A 21,028-nucleotide genomic window follows, 5' to 3' on the forward strand; every position below is an offset into this window, starting at 1 on the left:
GTCTCAAGGCAGAGACACAAAAGCACATACTTTGTGAGATTGCTGGTGTACGGTAGAACTGATAGGTTGTAGGGAAGGGTTACCTCCAGGTTTCCAATCAAGCTAGTTCACATTGGTGGACATGCTGTGGTGTCCCCGACCTGGGCAGCATTGTCTCAGAGAAAGAGTTGTGGTGGGACTCCAACCTCTGCGGCATGCCTTGGTCGATATACGGTGCATACATGGATGTATCAAGTCCAAGGACTGGCAGATGTTTTTGTCAAAAATTCATCCTACGTCAGATCGCGCAAAGATATACATTTGCTTGTTACCCAGCAACGTGTTCTCATTGGACTCTTGGAAATATGGTGACAATGCCGCTCTGTTCTTGATGATTTGTTTTCGATCTATCGCTTTGAAAAAAAGGAACAACACTACTTAACCCTCATCAATTTACTCCTGAGATATAATGGTTTCTCTCTATGTATTGCCTTGAAAAAGTCCTACGTTTGGACAAAACATGTTGGCCGAATCATCTGCAGAACATCATTATTGTAACATCCATAGTGACTGTTTGGGTGTACTGAGAAGTAAAAACACCATCTATGGTGCCTATCCAGAGTCTGGACTGATTTTTACTGCACCAATGTGTATTGGTAGAAAACATTTCATATGACATTGGATAAATTAGCACAAAAAGAGGGGCTTAACAGACAAAGCAATCAGTACATTAGGCTGTTTCAGCTCTGTGTGATGAAAGAGCTCAACTGGCTTGTGAATTAGGAAAAGTATGCAAATTGTGACACAAAGAACCCTTTTCTGAGGTTCAGACCCCTTCAAACCTCTTCTTGCCTGTGGTTCAAGCCACTTCTCTCACTCCTGATATGAGGAATACTGCATTCCCAGAGTCAGCCCACTCCCACCTCTGCTCATCTGCCCTGTCTCACCAGGATTCAACCCCTTCCCTCCTCTCCAGACCCCTGGTGGTCTACCTCTCTGGGCTCTGACTCCCACCCCGCTCCCTGCACCTGAGAGGTGCTGCTTCATGGAAATGTTAGACCCTTTGCTTCTCTGTGTCTCAAGGTTCTATGGATCTCTGTTAGTTCAGACCCCTTCACTCCTCTCTGACATCTGGTTCTTTGCCTCTAGAATTTAAACCCCTTTTTTTCTCTCTCAACCCAGGATGTCCAACCTCAAAGGGTTTATGAACTTTAAGATTAGGATTCTGACAGCATCTTGCTTTTGCATCAGTACCACAAGTAAGACCTATTAAGCTAATCACAAATCATCACAAATCAAATACTGTACACAATGTTTTCTTCACTCCCCTTCCAGGCTATGCTCCATCCATCTTCCCTTCCAAGTTTTAGTTTTCTTTGCATTCTGTACATTTAGGCGCCTCTTTGTTCAGGGGTTCCTCTGTTCTACCTCACGCCCTTTCCATGTTCTTTAGTTTGCCCTCCACCCCAGTCCCTTTTCTGTGTTCATGCCAAGTGTACCACAGTCCCTTCCTACTCAATAATTTAGGCAGTGGTGACCTCACCAACATCAAGAGTTGTTCTCATACCACTGATGGTGAAGCAGGAAAATATAATCATTAACCCTTGATCTTGCTTATATTGACGTTGTGTGCCATGATGTCAGGTATTCCCTAGTCTAGGAAGTTTCTTTACTGTTGAAGAAGCACAGCAGGTGAACAGACACTCATGAAACTAAAGGTCCTGCTTACATTGGGGGTGCAAACCTTAGAAAAGATAATTCTATCTCTAGAATTCCTGCTGGGGTTGAGTATCCTAAGGAAGAAGGCTCCTTACTCTAGAAGTCCTGCTAGCATTGGGGTTGCAGACCTGAGAACAGATAATTCTATCTCTAGAATTCCTGCTTTTATTGGGGTTGAGCATCCTAAGGAAGAAGTCTCCTTACTCTAGAAGTCCTGCTAGCATTGGGGTTGCAGACCTGAGAACAGATAATTCTATCTCTAGAATTCTGGCTTTTGTTGGGGTTGAGCATCCTAAGGAAGAAGGCTTCTTACTCTAGAAGTCCTGCTAGCATTGGGGCCGCAGCCCTGAGAACAGATGATTCTATCTCTAGAATTCCTGCTGGGGTTGAGTATCCTAAGGAAGAAAGCTCCTTACTCTAGAAGTCCTGCTAGCATTGGGGCTGCAGACCTGAGAACAGATAATTCTATCTCTAGAATTGCTGCTGGGGTTGAGCATCGTAAGGAAGGAGGCTCTTTCCTCTAGAAGTTCTACTAGCATTGGGGCTGCAGAACTGAGAACAGATGATTCTATCTCTAGAATTCCTGTTTTTGTTGGGGTTCAGTATCCTAAGGAAGAAGGCTCCTTACTCTAGAAGTCCTGCTAGCATTGAGGTTGCAGACCTGAGAACAGATAATTCTAGCTCTAGAATTCCTGCTGGGGTTGAGCATCCCAAGGAAGAAGGTTTTTTACTTTAGAAGTCCTGCTAGCATTGGGGTTGCAGACCTGAGAACAGATAATTCTATCTATAGAATTCTGGCTTTTGTTGGGGTTGAGCATCCTAAGGAAGAAGGCTCCTTACTCTAGAAGTCCTGCTAGCATTGGGGCTGCAGCCCTGAGAACAGATGATTCTATCTCTAGAATTCCTGCTGGGGTTGAGTATCCTAAGGAAGAAAGCTCCTTGCTCTAGAAGTCCTGCTAGCATTGGGGCTGCAGACCCGAGAACAGATAATTCTATCTCTAGAATTGCTGCTGGGGTTGAGGATCCTAAGGAAGGAGGCTCCTTACTCTAGAATTCCTGCTAGCATTGGGGCGGCAGAACTGAGAACAGATGATTCTATCTCTAGAATTCCTGTTTTTGTTGGGGTTCAGCATCCTAAGGAAGAAGGCTCCTTACTCTAGAAGTCCTGCTAGCATTGAGGTTGCAGACCTGAGAACAGATAATTCTAGCTCTAGAATTCCTGCTGGGGTTGAGCATCCCAAGGAAGAAGGTTTTTTACTTTAGAAGCCCTGCTAGCATTGGGGTTGCAGATCTGAGAACAGATAATTCTATCTCTAGAATTCCTGCTTTTGTTGAGGTTGAGTATCCTAAAGTAGAAGGCTCCTTACTCTAGAAGTCCTGCTAGCATTAGGGCTGCAGACCTGGGAACAGATAATTCTATCTCTAGACTTCCTGTTTTTGTTGGGGTTGAGTATCCTAAGGAAGAAGGCTCCTTTCTCTAGAAGTCCTGCTATCATTGGGGTTGCAGACCTGAGAACAGATAATTATAGCTCTAGAATTGCTGCTGGGGTTGGGGATCCTAAGGAAGAAGGCTCCTTACTCTAGACGTCCTGCTAGCATTGGGGTTGCAGACCTGAGAACAGATAATTCTATCTCTATAATAATTCCTGCTGTTGTTGAGGTTGAGTATCCTAAGGAAGAAGGCTTCTTACTCTAGAAGACCTGCTAGCATTGAGGTTCCACACCTGAGAACAGAACAATTATAACTCAAGAATTCCTGCTTTTGTTGGGGTTGAGCATCCTAAGGAAGAATGTTCCTAACTCTAGAAGTCCTGCTAGCATTGGGGCTGCAGACCTGAGAACAGATAATTCTATCTCTAGAATTCCTGCTGGGGTAGAGCATCCTAAGCAAGAAGGCTCCTTACTCCAGAAGTCCTGTTAGCATTGGGGTTGCAGACCTGAGAACAGATAATTCTGTCTCTATAATTCCTGCTTTTGTTGAGGTTGAGTATCCTAAGGAAGAAGGCTCCTTACTCTAGAAGTCCTACTAGCATTGAGGTTCCAGACCTGAGAACAGAAAAATTATATCTCAAGAATTCCTGCTTTTGTTGGGGTTGAGCATTCTAAGGAAGAAGGCTCCTTACTCTTGAAGTCCTGCTAGCATTGGGGTTGCAGACCTGAGAACAGATAATTCTATCTCTAGAATTCCTGCTGGGGTTGAGCATCCTAAGAAAGAAGGCTCCTTAGTCTAGAAGTCCTGCTAGCATTGGGGTTGCAGACCTGAGAACAGATAATTCTATCTCCAGAATTCCTGCTTTTGTTAGGGTTGAGCATCCTAAGGAAGAAGGCTCCTTAATCTAGAAGTCCTGCTAGCATTGGGGTTGCAGACCTAAGAATAGATGATTTTATCTCTAGAATGCCTGCTGGGTTTGAGCATCCTAAGGAAGAAGGCTCCTTACTCTTGACGTCCTGCTAGCATTGGGGTTGAGGACCTGAGAACAGATAATTCTGTCTCTAGAACTCCTGCTGTGGTTGAGCATCCTAAGGAATAAGGCTCCTTACTCTAGAAGTCCTGCTAGCATTTGGGTTGCAGACCACAAGGATAAATGTCCAGTGCCCTAGAAATATTACTTAGAGGAGGGTTGCAGGTCTCAAGGACGAATGCCCATTACTCCAGAAACCCTGCTTAGTCTGAGGTTGCCAATCATAAGAACGACTCTTTGTTAGTCTAGAACTTTTGATTAGCAGGGGTTGTGGATCACCAGGATGAAGGCTGGTTAGTCTAGAACTATCGCTTATGTAGAAGTTGCAGATCACAGAGGCGGATGTTCATTTGTCTCTAAATGACATTATGCGTGCAGATATTCTTAAGTCCTTGAAGCTCGCTTGGAGTGCAGTTACATGTCCCATGAACAAGCGGTTATTTGTCCTCGAGGGTGGACAATGTTGCACAACCCCTTTAATGACTGCGGATTGGGTGATAAGTCATAGTTTCACTGGGGTTCATGTCACATTGAGGGATGTCTGTGTTGTGGATGCTGTGGTAATGGGACACATGAATGCATGCCAGTTCTTTGACAGCCCTTGCTTACAACTGAGCTGACGGCAAACAGACACTTTATGTTGAGATTGCACATAAAACCGATGGATGTACATCTCTTCCTTACATTGGGATTGCCCGTGACATGGACTGATGTGTATGTTGAGATTGCACGTCATGTGGACAAAGGTTCATTAGTTTATAAATCATGCTTACACACAGGGGCTCATGTGAAATGGACAAAAGTTCGCCAGTCTGTGACTCCTGGTAACATTGGTGCTGGACATGAAAAGAATGCTATATCGCCAGACTACCAATCTCGTGTATATTGCAATAGCGTGCAACATGAACAGATGATCATTAGCCTATAAAGTTTGCTTGCATCGACTATGTTTTTGTTGCACAAGAGGTAGCTGACACATATTAGCTCATAACCTGCTTATATCTGGGCTTGCAAGGGAAATGGGCAGACATCTTTGGTTTAAAAACTTTGCCTTCATTGGTATAACTCTTGAAATCGAAAGACGTTCCTCATACGTTTATCTTGCAAACACAGGTATGTGGCATGAAATGGACAGAAGTTGGCCAGTCTATAAATCTTGCACTCCTTGGTGATGCACTAAAAATGGACACAAGTTCCTTGCCTATAAAACTTGCATTCATCGACGTTGCAAGTGAAATTAATGGAAGCGCCTCACTCTAGCCATCTTCCTTACAATGTCGCTGCATGTCACATGTTTCTGTGCTGAGATGCGGCAGCTAGAATCTGAGGTAGGTGCAGGTACAATTCCTGGTTCCGTTGATCCAAACATACGTACGTCGCTCATCAACAGAGACATTTTGGGAACCAGGTTGTGGATCTCCAAGTGAGGGGAGAGCAAGGAGCTCCTATTGTCCTGCATGGTCCAGGAGTCCAGGCTGCATCCCCCCCCGGTGTCAGAGGAGAGGAGGTCACGTGTCCAGGGAGGTGGTGGTAAGTGCATGGGTAGTACTTCCTGAAAGGTGCTTTAGCAGCCCCCGGACCGCCTGCGGAAGAGGTAGGCTGTCTGCTGAGGCTCCGTTCATCAGGCTCCGGGACACAGTGCAAAGGCAGCTCTCCTGCAGGGATGGAAGGCGGCACCTACGTACCCCGACTTGTAGCTCTGTGCCGGCAGCGGTGGAGCACACCATGGGGTAGAGAGGGGACCGGACCTGTTTGTGACGAAACAGACATCATGGTCAGAGCAGACATTTAAAAAAAAAATCCATCCCTCCTGGGACGTGTCAATCAGACAGAAAGACAGACAAAAGAGTTAAACAACTTCAGGCACTCTGAGGTTTAGAAGGTTCCCCTTCCCACCTGGAACAGGTCTGTGGTCTCCTTGACTGTCCTTGTCCCTGTGGAACTTTCTGCCACACCTGCCACTTGTTCTGCCCACCCCGCTTCATCTACCATCTCTGTGTAGGGTGGTAGAGCTTCCAGGCACTGGTATAAGAGCTACCACCCTGTGTGGAGCTGGGGGCTCCGGGGATGCTTCTCCCACACCCGCTGAACACAGATGAGGTGTGAGGGGTGCTTCCAGTCTCCAAACAAAAGAAACTATCACTTCATAAGGAATGCAGAAGTCATGCATGAGTGTCGCGGTTACCGATGAGTCTTCCCAATGTGGGCGATGGAGGAGAACAGCACTGTGTTCACCAAGGGGTATATTTATGAAGGCCTGCGCCACAGGAGTGTCACTTTTTCTGACGCTTGGGTGGTGCAAGCCTCTCAAACACATCTATGTGGCCACTTTCCGTGACTTTGGGTGGCCTCATAGATATGGAGTAAGACAAAGCAGCTGCGCTGCCTTACTCTGCACTAGGGAGGCGTTCCACGGGCGTTGTGGTGGGTTTTCCATGAACCACCCATGGATTTTAATGCTGCCTTAGATTTACAAAATCACATAAACGTGGGGCAGCGCCAAAACCTCACAGAGCAGGCGTAATGAGGTGAAATATTGTCATTCTCCAAGTTTTCCTCTTTCTAATTGTGCTGCATTCTACAGCACACATTGAGGAAAATGCTTCTTCGGATTGTTATTGTGCAAGACGGTGTCCCTTCCTGCGCAAAAACAATCCTGCATGCACATCATGGTGCAAGGGTGCCTGCGTTGGTGCTAGGCAGCCAATTGTGCGCCAGCGCAGGGGAAAGGACTGGAATGCACTGTATTCCATAAATACGATGCATTCCTGCCCTTTCACGTTGGCGTGGGGCAGTGCAGCAAGAAGACAGGCGTCGCTGCCCTACATCAGTTCCCCATAAAATTGAGCCCAAGTTGCTAAATGCAGCATCTTATTAAATCAAGTCCCTCTGAGTGGGAGCAGGGCCACAAGCAGGATATATTTCCTGGTCCCCCAGGAAGAACTGTAAAATGGGATCACACGAGAGGGTTGGACTAGAAACCAAAACCAGCCCCACAACACAGGAGGCCACGAGTAGAATGGGGGCATAGCTGAGTGATGGTAGCCCATCCAGTTCCGGAAGCAGCCAGCTAGTCTTCAGCCTATCAGTGAAATGCCAAAGTGGTCAAATACCCAGTCTTTCCCAAGAAGGCTTCCCATGCCTGAACAGGAATGCAGACATCAAGCAGGGGCCCTCCACTGACCCTAACCAACCTAGGGGCATATTTACAAGCCCAGTGCACTGGTGGTGCATCACTTTTTGTGACGCACCGGTGGCAGATGGTGCAGGTCCATATCTACAAGGCAACACAAAGCCACTTTGCACAGCTTTTCATGCCCTTGTAGATATGGTGTAAGGCAACCCAGCGCAAGTCACTGCATTGCCTTACACTGTGTCAGGGGGGCGTACCACAAGTGTTGCAGTGGGTGTTCCCATGCAACATCCATGGGTTGTGAAGCATTCCCAGATTTACAAGGATCTGTAAACCCGGGAATGCGTCAAACCCTTACGCCTCCCCAAGGCAGACTCAACGAGGAGAAGTATCTTTATTTCTCCTTGTTGTTTCCTCTTTCTATGGGTGCTGCAATCTGCAGCACGCATAGAAATAGGAAAACGCATCCCAGGATTGTTTTTGTGCAGGAAGGTGCCTCTTCCTGCACAAAAACACCCTGCATGCAATGCAGACACCCTTGCACCATGATGCAAGGGCCTATGTTAGTTCTAGGCGGCTAAAAGCACACCAATGCAGAGTGACAGGACAGAAACGCCCTCTGTCTTGTGAATACGGTGCATTTCTGCCCTTTCCCTGTGGCACAGGGAGGTGCAGCATGTTCACTTGCGCTGTCCTGCGCCACAATCTAAGTAAATATGCCCCCTAGTGTCTCCAGATGTTGTTTTAGGAGTTCAGGAACTACATCCTGATATCACCCTCCCCCTGAAATCAGCACAGACACCAGTCCTCTGTGTGCCAATCATTTACTGGAGCAGCATTGGGGGACCCCATTTTAAGGGTAGGGAGTGATGGTAGGAGATAGTGTCAAACCACATACACACACAGTGAAGTTGGGAACAAGATCTCTCGGGGAACACCAACCGGCAGCTCAAGATATGACTAGAATCCACTTGTCCTACTATTAGCAAGCCCCTGACCCATATCCTCAAGCATGGGGCACCCTTCCTTAGGTTTGTACCCGAAGGGTGCCAACCACTGGTCTCATCAGAGGACTCTGCCTGTCTAAAACATGATCATCATCTTGAATGTTCTCTATCATTACCTCATAGAAAGCCAATGTCTCACACGACCCATAAGTACCTACCTAACATACACGATGAAAACAATAACCACATGGGCACACCAACTACTTTACAGACTATGGCCCTCATTTTGACCCTGGCGGTCTTTTGACCACCAGGGTAAATGTGGCGGTCCCACCGCCAAGAGGCTGGCGGTGCAGACAGCCACATTATGAATGTGGCAGGTTGGCCTCTGCCAAACCGCCACATCTCCACTCATACTGCCAGGGCGGTCGGAACTCCTGGACCGGAGATGATCATCTCGACCGGGCAGTCCACAGAAGACCACCAGCGATATCAGAAGCCGGCTTTCTGCCATGGTGCACGCAGCGGTAGCACCATGAAAACCATGGTGGAAAGGCTACCGGTGACAGGGAATTTCTTCCCTGTCACCGGTAGACAACTCCCCCTCCCAGCAAGCACTAGACCCCCCCTTCAGACACAGCTCCCCCACACCCGCCCCCCTTCAGCCACAGCACCCCTATCCCCTCACCCCCTTCAGACAGCGCCCTTGACCCCCCTCCGCACATACATGCAGACGGACACCCACACGCACCATGCATACACCCATTCACCTACACTTACATACACTCATTCACTCACACATACACAAACACGCATTCACAACATTCATACAAGCATTCACTTCAACATTCATACATGCATTCAAGCACACATACACCTATCCAAACACTAATACTCACACGCAGACAAACACGCATTAACAACATTCATACATGCATTCACTCACATGCATCCATACACGGATTCACTTCAATATTCATACACGCATTCAAGCATGCATACTCACACCCATGCAAACACTCATACTCACCCTCGCATACACACATGCATACACACATACATGCTGACATGCATACACACAGACACGCATACACACATTCATGCACACACGCAGACACCACACACTGATACACGCACACACAACACCCCCATCACCTGTTGGATGACCACCTTACCTGTTCCGAGGAGAAGGTCGTCCGGCAGGGAACGGGAAGGGACACTTCCACCACTGGCAGGGCCCCACCAGCAGGACACCGCCAGGCCGTATTATGAACCATATTATGGCAGGCGGTGTCCTACTGGCGAGGTGGGGGCTGGTGGTGGAACCACCAGAGCGCCTCCGCCTGCCAGCACGACAACTGCTAGATTTCCACCCAAAGTGTGGTGGAAATCTGGCAGTACCCATGATATGTTTGGGGAAGACCACCAGCACTGGTGGTCTTCTGGCGCCTGCAGCTTTGGTGAACTTCCAGGAAGACCGCCAAAGTCGTAATGAGGGCCTATCTCACAAAAGGTAACCCACTATTCAATTACTCATTGACACCTCAGATGCACCTGCAGGACACCCAGACTCAATGCCATCCAATGTTGAAGCATGCCTGACCAGACCATGACCACAACCTCAAGATTGTCTCCATGAATGTCAAAGGACTAGACCTCCAGTTAAAAGGTGTGAAATAATGGACTACCTCTATAAGACTGAAGGAGACCTAGTTTTTCTCCAAGAAAAAAATTCTACGTAAAAGAAGCCAATTCCCTTAAAATAATTGGATTGCTGAAATCTATTGCTCTCCTGCTCTGCATTAAAAAAAAAAACGGGGTGATTACCCTAATCCCAAACGCTCCAATACTACACTTGAATCCAATACTTCAGACGAGGAAGGTAGATGGATTGCTTCGACACTACCTAGAGGGGAATCACTGTTTCATGTAATCAATATCTAAGGCCCTAACAATAATGACAGCTCATTGTGGACACAAATATCTGGCACTATAGGCGTCTTCCTGTCAATTAACTTATCATTCTTTGCAGAGACTTCCACCTCCCACTTGACACAACCCTGGATCGCCAGTCTACCTGCAGATACCAGCCACCTAAATCTCACAAAATACTAAAAAAATACTTGTTCCAAATACAACCATAAAGATACTTGGGGCCATATTTATACTTTTTGACGCACAACTGCGCCAACGCAGTTGTGCGTCAAAAAACTTAACGCCGGCTAACGCCATTCCAAAGCGCCATGCGGGCGCCTTATTTATGGAATGACATTAGCCGGCGCTGCAGACTGGTGTGTGTCAAAAAAAATGACCCACACCAGGCAGCGCCAGCGTAGGGGAAAATGGAGCTTGGGCGTCAAAAAATGGGGCAAGTCGGTCTGAGGCAAAGAATCTGCCTCAACCCGATTTGCGCCATTTATTTTGACTCCCACCCTCCATTGACATGACTCCTGTCTTAGCAAAGACAGGAGTCATGCCCCCTTGCCCAATGGCCATGCCCAGGGGACTTATGTCCCCTGGGCATGGTCATTGAGCATAGTGGCATGTAGGGGGGCCCAAATCTGGCCCCCCTATGCCACAAAAAAAAAAAAAAAAAAAAAAACTTACCTCAACGTCCCTGGGATGGGTCCCTCCATCATTGGCTGTCCTCCTGGGGTGGGCAAGGGTGGCAGGGGGTGTCCCTGGGGGCATGGGAGGGCACCTCTGGGCTCCTTCTGAGCCCACAGGTCCCTTAACGCCTGCCCGACCCAGGCGTTAAAAAACGGCGCCCATCAGGCTGGGCGCCGTTTTTTAAGGCCTGCCCCCTCCTGTGCGTCAAAATGACGTCACAGTATAAATATGGGGCACAGGCCTTAAAGTCATTTTTTAGAAGGGAACGCCTACCTTGCATATAATTAACGCAAGGCTGGTTCACCCTTCTAAAAAATGGCGCACATGGTGGAACTTTGACGCCCGCTGCGTCGGACGTCAAAGTATAAATATGGGGCAGTGTTTGCGCCGAATGTGCGTCAAACATTTTGACGCACATTCGGCGCAAACAGAGTATAAATATGCCCCTTGGCGCCTACAACACCCCCGGCACAAGGGACTATACCTTTTATTCAACCCCTCATAAATCCTACCCGAGAATTGACTACATATTTATCTCTGGTGCTTACACTCATCTGAAAGCCCAAACAAATATTTCCCCTAGGCTCCTCTCTGACCACTCTTGTATTAACCGTCCCCAAACTCCCCACCAGAATATGGCACCTCAACAATGACATCTTAACTGACCTGGATAACATTAAAAAACTGAACAAAAGTATATCAAACTATGGGCCAGATGTATCAAAGGGTTTTACCCATTCTGTGTCTATGAGGAAATGTGTTCATACATATGGCCCTATATTCTAGAAAAAACAGATATAAACATTCAGACATTCTGGGACACCCTTGATGCAACCCTAAGAGAACGCAATTGACATGAAGGCAAAAATCAATTAAAAAAAAGACAAGGATGAAGTTAAACATCTTGAATCAACACAAATCAAAACGCTAGATAATAATAATACCCTCTCCGCACTCATACACAAAAAATACAAATATAACAAAATCTCAAACGAGAAGGCGGGTGCGGGGATCAATAGATTCAACGGCCTCAAACTATGCGAAGCTAACAAAGCTGGTAAAATGTTGGCCTCATTCCTTAAAGACCAACAAAGCCTAAAGAGAATAAACCCCAGGGCAGAGTAATAACAAGGTAACGCACACTAATCCCTAAAAATACTAGACATTTTCAGACAATTTTATAAAAAGTTATACTCCGAGGAACAGATGTGCCTCCAACTCAGTGTAACGACTATACAACCAAACTACCCTTACCCCGGTGACCTGAGGAAGACAAGAACTCCCTTTCCAGCCCAATCACACTAGAAGAAATCACAGATGCGACTAGAACTTTAAAAGAGAATAAAGCTCCTGGCCCTGTCGGCTTTACGGCCAAATTCTATAAAACATTCACGCACTCGCTTAAAATGACAAGGATGGAACTCTTCAGGCACTTTGCGACCTCTGGTACCATCAATGGCACCTCAGCAGAAGTCAACATTGTAATGATCCCCAAAGAAGGGAAAGATCCTCTTCTGCGGAAGAATTATAGGCCCATTTAGCTAATAAACCTAGATTGTAAAATGTACTTGAAAATTCTGGCCAAACGCCTAAACTTTTTCCCACAATTAATTAGCAACGCACAGGTTGGATTTCTAAAAAAGCGCTTGTCTGACGACAACACCCGTTTTCTGTGCCGGGTCCTAGCGAAGGCAAAATCACCCACCTCAGCCGCAGTAGCAATAGTATTAAACACAGAGAAAGCGTTTGACAAGAGTGTCATGGACCTTTCTAGAACAAGCCCTTAAAACATTCAACTTGGGAAATACATTCATCAGTGGCAGCCGGTAATTTTAAGAAGGAGGGTAGGTTACACATGCATACATACACCTCACTCACACCCAGTGCTTGAAATGGACAAATTAAAGTGCAGGTACTCTGTCCCAGAGTACCTGCTTGTTTCCGAGAAGTGCCGGTACTCTCCAATTAAAAGTATTACGTTTTTCCTGAGATGTGCCGGTACTCTCCCTCTCAAAATAAAAAAGTGCCGGTACTCAGTACCGGACAGTACCGGCCCATTTAAAGCACTGCTCACACCCATTCATTCACACACACACACTCACACACCCATTCACAACATACACATACATTCATACACGCATGGACCAAATATTAAAAAACAAAATAAAATGTACGTCAACAGCTCTGACAGGGAAGCCTCGGAGGTCCCAGGAAGGTTGGGACTGCTGCCTTCCCTCATTGGCTAGGGAAGGCAGCAGTACCAACGTATCACAGAGTGGGTTGGGGTCAGTGAGACTTCTGCCCTACCCCACTATGTGACAAGGTGTCACTGATTGACACTCGGTCCTGGGTGCTTTAGGGCTTAGAACCAAAGTGCCAAGGTGCCAAGCAATCAGTGACGTTCCCCTTCGTCATGAGGGGGAGGGCCTAGAGGCCCCCTTGCCAGGCTGAAGAGGTCATGCCCACAGGGCTGCAAAATTATTCAACCCAGCAAAGTTCCGCTCAGGCAGCCGGGAGTCTGCACATTTAGCACATGTCCTGCTCCTGGCTGCCGGACCTGAACCAGACGAGTATCTCAGGCTGACATTTGCTCAGGTCAGGTAAAAGGTAGGGGGGGCGTGGTCCCTCAGCCTGTACGGAGGGGCCACTGCTGTCATTCATCAAGATGACTACGCCCTATACAGTAATTCAAGAGCCCACATTTATATCGATGGATCTCTCTCCCAACCATATAAACTCAAAAAAGGCACCAGGCCAGGCTGCCCTCTCTCCCCATCCCTCTTTCTATTGGCTCCTGAAACCCTCCTAAGAGACACAAAAAAACAACCCGAACAACTGGAATCAACTTTAATGGGATGGTAGTAAAACTATCTGCTTATGCAGATGATATATTAATTGTCACAGATAACCCCGAACCCTCCGTCACGGCGCTCATGAAGTCTGTTGAACAATACTCAGAAGTCTAAGGCTACAACCTAAACAGAGACAAGTCAGAAGTCCAGGCCCTTTACTTATATGGCCCCAGGGGCTTACTGGGAGATGCAGGCCTGACTTGGCAGCCCCTATACATTAGATATCTAGGTATTGAATTCGGAGCTGACCTGATGAATACTATAAAACATAATGAAAAGCTCACTCTTCCAAAATGTTGAAACTTACTAGGAAACTGGTCACTCAAATTCATAACTCGTGGGGTCATATAGAAAGAATGAAAATGAAGGTAGCCCCAATAATCAACCACCTAATTAGTATGTTACCTTTATCACTATCAGACGATTCCCATCACGAACTAGATAAAATGATCGACCGCTTCATATGGCAAGGTCAAAAAACCAAGAATCGTACAAAAAAAAAAGTCACCTCTCAACTACACCAGGTGGAGTAAATCTCGCCAACTTTACAGATTACCAAACGCCCTTCTTAGCCAAACAAGGATCATTCTGGCTCCATACCCCCGACCACTGTACCCCCACTTGGCTGCAAGGGCCACCGTCAACCATTTAACTCCAGCTACTTTGCTCAACAGCAATGGAAAATACCCAACCACATCCAAATACATATTTCTCAACACTAAAAACGCTTTCTTAACTATAGATAAAATACTTCGTTCACGACTGAAACTTTCCAATCTAGCCTCCCTATGGCATTACCCTGACATACAACGGCTGCACCCTCCAGCGGGAATCGTGGACAGCTAAAGGTCTACTTTCCACATCAGCTAGGTCCCAAACGCCCCCCCGCCCCACCCCTGACATTTTCGATCTTGCAAGCACTATATCAACTGGAAGAGCAAGAATTTTACAACTTCCTGAAATTTAAGGTTGTTATTACCAAATCTCAAAGCCACTATAGTGACCCGCCACTCCCATCACTTATTCACAAATTCAATCAATTAGGCCACCAAGTTTCCAAACATTACCACCTGTTACAACCCAAGACAACGAAAATAAATAACAGAGTATTGGGACACACACTTATCTACCCCAAATCTAAGTCACAATAGAACGTAATTTGGAAATCAGTTACTTCACATAAAATCTCACCTGTGATTTCAAATTTCAAGCCAGATATTGCTTACTACTCAAAGCCTTTGCGACACACTCACGGGTGCACAGAATGAAAATCCTAGAAAGCCCCCTTGGCCGGGATTGCAACAGAGACGTTGCTCATCTAATCTTTCACTGCAATTCAATAAGCGCCTTCTGGTGCAATGTTTTTTCTCTCATTACCAAACTTTTCAATCTACATCCCAAAAAGGAATTTTCATTTTTAATGAAAGAGTTTCGAGGCCCTAACAAAGCCATGGCTGACCGTCTGCTACTTGACCTCTTTCTGTCAGCCGCGGTCAAAACACTTACCACCAATGGGGAGTCACCAGAGAAGGCTCCAGTCCATGGCTGAAGTGGGTACCTCACATTAGGGGTGCTGATAATGCCGCCCTTTAATACACCCCTGGAATACTCAACACAGATCAATGTGGACAACCCTAGATAACTACTTGCGACCAACAAACCCCGTGGACCTACACTTGGGTCCCTTGTATGACCAACTGTTACTCGCCGCCTACGAATGTCTTGAACCAAACAACTTACTATGAGGTTATGTATGGTCTCAAATCTACTCGGCCTAAACTAACTTACTGGGTCTTTAAAGTGACGTGAGTACCGCTTACCCTTTTGTTTACCTTTTTAACACTTTTACTGGATTACTCAAAAGCAATGAGATTATTTTGGAATAAAACGGGATCATCGGGCTCCATCATTGCAGCGACATATCTTCCAGGAACAGACTTCGTAGACACCAACCCACGCACACACCAACAACATCCTTCGCTATCCACAGAGGCAGCTTTCCCAGGCTCCGCCCTCTCACTCCATCGTGACACACTCCTGTAGGTAAGGGAATGCTACAGACGTACCACCCCTGTGCCCCGTACGGCCAAGTGTACCACTGCCATCTGAGGAGACACAGTAACACGCGTACGACATACATGACATTCACTCAAGCAGTCCACTCACCCTGCGGAGTGACCCCTATAAAGGCACCGGCAGTATTGGAACGTCTTCCAAAGATTCACTGTCACTCAGACCTAAATTGTTGCCAACTGTTGGGTGGTTCAGTTGTGGCTGTAAACTTCCCATTTATGGCAATGTCCATTAGATGAGTGTAAAATGGGACTTTCATGGCCACTGCGACTGTGGTGGCAACAGATCCAGAAGTGATGAGCTGGCTGCCAGGCCCAGTCACAGGAGAGGATCTTGTTGAAGCATTTGACTCTCCTCCATGGATCCCCCTGAGTACCACTGGGAGAACCTGCCCTCCTCTTGATATGGCGCATTCTCCCTCACTTTCAAGACTGAGGCTTTTTCGAGGCCTGCAAATACTGCTCTTGTCCCCCCCCCGGTGAGAAGAACTGTAAAACGCCACGCTTTACCTTGTCGAGGCCTGTGAAGGCGGGTCCAAGGGACTCCCCATTCCTGAAGAAGGTGAGTGTCCCCTCGGACAGGTCCAGATGTACTCCCATCACGGTCCTCTTGTCGTAGAAGGGTTCTGTGTAGCGCCTGCAGCGCCCACCGTGCCAGAGGAACCCTTTGTAGGAGAGCCCCCAGCTCTCACAGTCCTTTCCTGTAGGGATGGAGATGAGAGCGGGACAAAGGTTACCACTCATGTAGCGACAGGTGAGTCATCACACTGAGCCACGAGCGTCCTCAATTACAGATTCCGAAGCACGGAGAGCCAACACAGGGAATGAGACGCTAGGGGGCATCTTCAGGAGCCCCTTGCGCCGTCGTGTGAAAGAGAAGAAACAAGGAGACACAGAAAGAGGGAAAAACAAGGAGACACAGAAAGAGGGAAAAACAAGGAGACACAGAAAGAGGGAAAAACAAGGAGACACAGAAAGAGGAAAAACAAGGAGACACAGAAAGAGGAAAAACAAGGAGACACAGAAAGAGGAAAAACAAGGATATACAGAAAGAGGGAAAAACAAGGAGACAGAGAAAGAGGAAAAACAAGGAGACACAGAAAGAGGAAAAACAAGGAGACACAGAAAGAGGGAAAAACAAGGAGACACAGAAAGAGGGAAAAACAAGGAGACAACAAGGAGACACAGAAAGAGGAAAAAACAAGGACACATAGAAAGAGGGAAAACAAGGAGACACAGAAAGAGGGAAAACAAGGAGACACAGAAATAGGGAAAAACAAGGAGACAACAAGGAGACACAGAAAGAGGAAAAAACAAGGACACATAGAAAGAGGGAAAACAAGGAGACACGGAAAGAGGGAAAAACTAGGAGACACAGAAAGAGGGAAAACAAGGAGACACAGAAAGAGGGAAAACAAGGAGACACAGAAAGGGGGAAAAACAAGGAGACACAGAAAGAGGAAAACAAGGAGACACAGAAAGAGGGAAAATAAGGAGACACAGAAAGAGGGAAAAACAAGGAGACACAGAAAGAGGGAAAAACAAGGAGACAACAAGGAGACACAGAAAGAGGAAAAAACAAGGAGACACAGAAAGATGGAAAAACAAGGACACACAGAAAGAGGGAAAAACCAGGAGAAATAAAAATATTTCTCCTTGCTACGCCTCGCCTCGAGAGGAGTAAGGTTTTCACGCATCCCCAGGGTTACAGGCTCTCATAAATCTGGGGCAGCGTCAAAATCCAAGGGTGTTGCATAGAAACCCCCACCATAACGCCCATGGAACGCTTCCCTGGCACAGAGTAAGGCGACACAGTGACCTGCAATGCCTGGCCTTACTGCATATCTATGAAGCCATCCAAAGCCACGCAAAGTGGCTATGTGTGGCCTCATAGATAAGATTTTGTAGTCTGAGTCACTAGAGCGTCACAAAAAGTGATTCTCCGGTGGTGAAAGGGGCTCATAAATATGCCCCAAACTATGTATAAGCTTTTGTGCATTTATATATTTCATGCATTATTAACAAGGTGCAGAGTATGAAACTACATTTGAATTTGCATGTGCATACTTATATGATGCTATTGCCTTTGGAAGGATTTTGATATCATTTTGTAAGGTACCTTTTCTTTGCTTTTTCTTCATCGGTGTTAACTAGGCCTCCGCTAGAACTCAGCGCTGTCTTATTCAAAATGGGTGCCTCGCCCCGGGCATAGCGGCTCATTGGTTCTGCTGCACGCAGCCAATCAGAGTCATGTTTGTTATTTCTGAGTGACTTTGTTTGTGAAGAAGTCTTTCTAGCACAGCTCAGTAATGTTACAACATTCAAGGTTTCTTCCGCCTACTGACAGTATTGCATCCATTCAGTAGTTCACTTATGTTTTTAGAACTAGTTTGTTCTGCATCTCCGGACAATGACAACCCCCTGCTGAATCCATAGGTAATAGGACGCTGCTCAGGAGGTAATGAATGTGACATTGAATAGTCCTGTGCTCTGATGTGCTGAGAGGTGTACTCCTTTGCTCACACCAGGGTTAATCTGCAGTTTTCATTATGTTCTATGAGTAGATTTCCTATACACAGCCTCAGATTTGGGGGTCAGCTAGTGGACTTTCTGATCCGATGCTGCCAGGGATCCTGTCGTTGATTTTGCTGCTCATGAGGGCTTAGAATATTCTTGAATTTGCCCATGCTTCTCTACTGCCTTATTGCAAAGAGCCTTCATGGCACTGGCTTGATGTATCTGCACTTTATAATTTCTGTGCCGTACCCTTTTGAATTTTTCTAATAAATCTTTCTAAATTTCTAATTTAGTCCTGACTTATTGAGTCTGTCCTTCCTTTATTTGTGATATGCTGTTCTGAACGTTATCTTGGGACACATTGGCCCGTATTTATACTTTTTGACGCTAAACTGCGCTAACGCAGTTTAGCGTCAAAAAGTTTAGCGCCGGCTAACACCATTCTGAAGCGCCATGCGGGCGCCGTATTTATTGAATGGCGTTAGCCGGCGCTAGCAGACCGGCGCTGCCTGGTGTGCGTGGAAAAAAAACACGTACACCAGGCAGCGCCGGCATTGGGGAAAATGGCGTTAGGGCGTCTTAAAAATGGTGCAAGTCAGGTTGACGCTAAAAAATCGCCTCCACCCGATTTGCGCCATTTTTAACGACGCCCAGACGCCATTTACATGACTCCTGTCTTAGTAAAGACAGGATTCATGCCCCCTTGCCCAATGGCCATGCCCAGGGGACTTATGTCCCCTGGGCATGGTCATTGGGCATTGAGGCATGTAGGGGGGCACAAATCAGGCCCCCCTATGCCAAAAAAAAATATAAAAAAAATAAAAATGTATACTTACCTGAATGTCCCTGGGATGGGTCCCTACATCCTTGGGTGTCCTCCTGGGGTGGGCAAGGGTGGCAGGGGGGGTCCATGGGGGCATGGGAGGGCAGCTGTGGGCTCATTTTGAGCCCACAGGTCCCTTAACGCCTGCCCTGACCCAGGCGTTAAAAAGAGGCGCAAATGCGGGTTTTTTTGCCCCGCCTACTCCCGGGCGTGATTTTTGCCCGGAGTATAAATACGACGCATTTGTGTCGCAGTCATTTTTTTGGACGGGAACGCCTACCTTGCATCTCATTAACTCAAGGAAGGCGTTCACGCAAAAAAATGACGCTCTTTCCTCATACTTTGGCGCTAGACGCGTCTAACGCCAAAGTATAAATATGGCGTTAGTTTTGCGCCTAATTTGCGTCAAAAAAAACGACGCTAATTCACGCGCAAACGGAGTATAAATATGCCCCCTTGTCTCATGAATTTGGGGTTTAACACCATCCCTGATCCACCCATCAGTGGACGTGTTATTGAGGTTTCGTTTGAGGTAGATGATTTTAGGGGTTACCCGTGCCTACATCTACAACTAAAAAAAGAGTTGAACAGAGGGACATTGATGAACGAGAACAAAACTACTACCATCTACAGGAGAGCAAATAAACTTAACACACACAAAAATAACTAATAAGGACAAGGTCTTAAGAATCAAATCAGTTTGGTTTTACTTGAAGACGTGGCAAACGCCCTTGTGGGATAGTGACCTATTGTCCAAGGTAGGGGGCCTGAAGGGCTTCTTGAAATGGGAACTCATAGGCATAGAGGGGGTCATTCTGACCCCGGCGGTCATGGACCGCCGGGGCCAGGGTTGGCGGGAGCACCGCCAACAGGCTGGCGGTGCCCCGCAGGGCATTCTGACCGCGGCGCTTTGGCCGTGGTCAGAAGAGGAAAACCGGCGGTCTCCCGCCGGTTTTCCGCTGCCCATAAGAATCCTCCATGGCGGCGCAGCGCCTGCGCCGCCATGGGGATTCTGACACCCCATACCGCCATCCTGTTCCTGGTGGCTCTGCCGCCAGGAACAGGATGGTGGTATGGGGTGTCGTGGGGCCCCTGGGGGCCCCTGCAGTGCCCATGCCAATGGCATGGGCACTGCAGGGGCCCCCGTTAGAGGGCCCCACTTTGTATTTCAGTGTCTGCTTTGCAGACACTGAAATACGCGACGGGTGCAACTGCACCCGTCGCACCTTTACACTCCGCCGGCTCCATTCAGAGCCGGCGTCCTCGTGGGAAGGTTGATTTCCACTGGGCTGGCGGGCGGCCTTTTGGCGGTCGCCCGCCAGCCCAGTGGAACTCCCAGAATCACCGCAGCGGTCTGACGACCGCGGTGCGGTGTTCTGGCGGGGGTACTTTGGCGGGCGGCGGAGAATCAGGGCCAGAGTGTCTAGGAGATATCTGGAAGGATGGGGGCACCAGACCTTTGAGGTATTACAGGAGACGTTTCAACTGGCTGACTCAGAACACTACCACTATCGGCAAGTGACACACGCTTAAGGCACACCTCACTCCTCGATTACAAACAGAAGAATCCTCCCCGCTTGAGGATAGACTCTTACTAGACCGTATGTGTGAGAAGGCCATCTCCCCAACGTACAATAAAATGCCCCGGATGTTCTGGCTTCCCTGAGGGCCAGGCGGGAGGTCGACGTAGGAAACATGGAGAAGCCCTACAAAATTAAAGAGCGATAGCCATATGAGCTGGGTTCCACCTGGTCCAGTTACGCATCTTACATAGGTCATACTATGCGACAACACTGCTTTATAAGATGGGGAGGGCTCTTATGCGAGACTGTATACAAGGCTGTGGTCAGGAAAGTACGCTTATACATATATTGTGGAATTGTCCAGTGATTCAGTCCTATTGGGAGAGGGTTA

The 21,028-nt window shown here is 47.3% G+C and overlaps 1 protein-coding gene across 3 annotated transcripts in view; it reads right to left on the minus strand.

Annotated features, from left to right (window-relative positions):
* Nucleotides 1-21,028, minus strand: part of LOC138281257 (SPRY domain-containing SOCS box protein 3-like) — a 189,857-nt gene that overhangs the window by 133,365 nt on the left and 35,464 nt on the right. For 2 of the 3 annotated variants that reach the window (XM_069219589.1, XM_069219587.1), the window contains exons 4-5: nt 16,285-16,475; nt 163-5,908 (exon numbers count right to left, since the gene is read on the minus strand). In XM_069219589.1, coding sequence (XP_069075690.1) covers nt 5,669-5,908; nt 16,285-16,475 — 431 coding nt within the window. In that variant the 3' untranslated portion in view covers nt 163-5,668. Of the gene's footprint in view, nt 1-162; nt 5,909-16,284; nt 16,476-21,028 lie in introns of those variants that run through there. The other variant, XM_069219590.1, reaches the window with a different exon arrangement.

Source organism: Pleurodeles waltl, unplaced genomic scaffold (assembly GCF_031143425.1).
Source record: "Pleurodeles waltl isolate 20211129_DDA unplaced genomic scaffold, aPleWal1.hap1.20221129 scaffold_84, whole genome shotgun sequence".
NCBI classification, from domain to species: Eukaryota; Metazoa; Chordata; class Amphibia; order Caudata; family Salamandridae; genus Pleurodeles; species Pleurodeles waltl.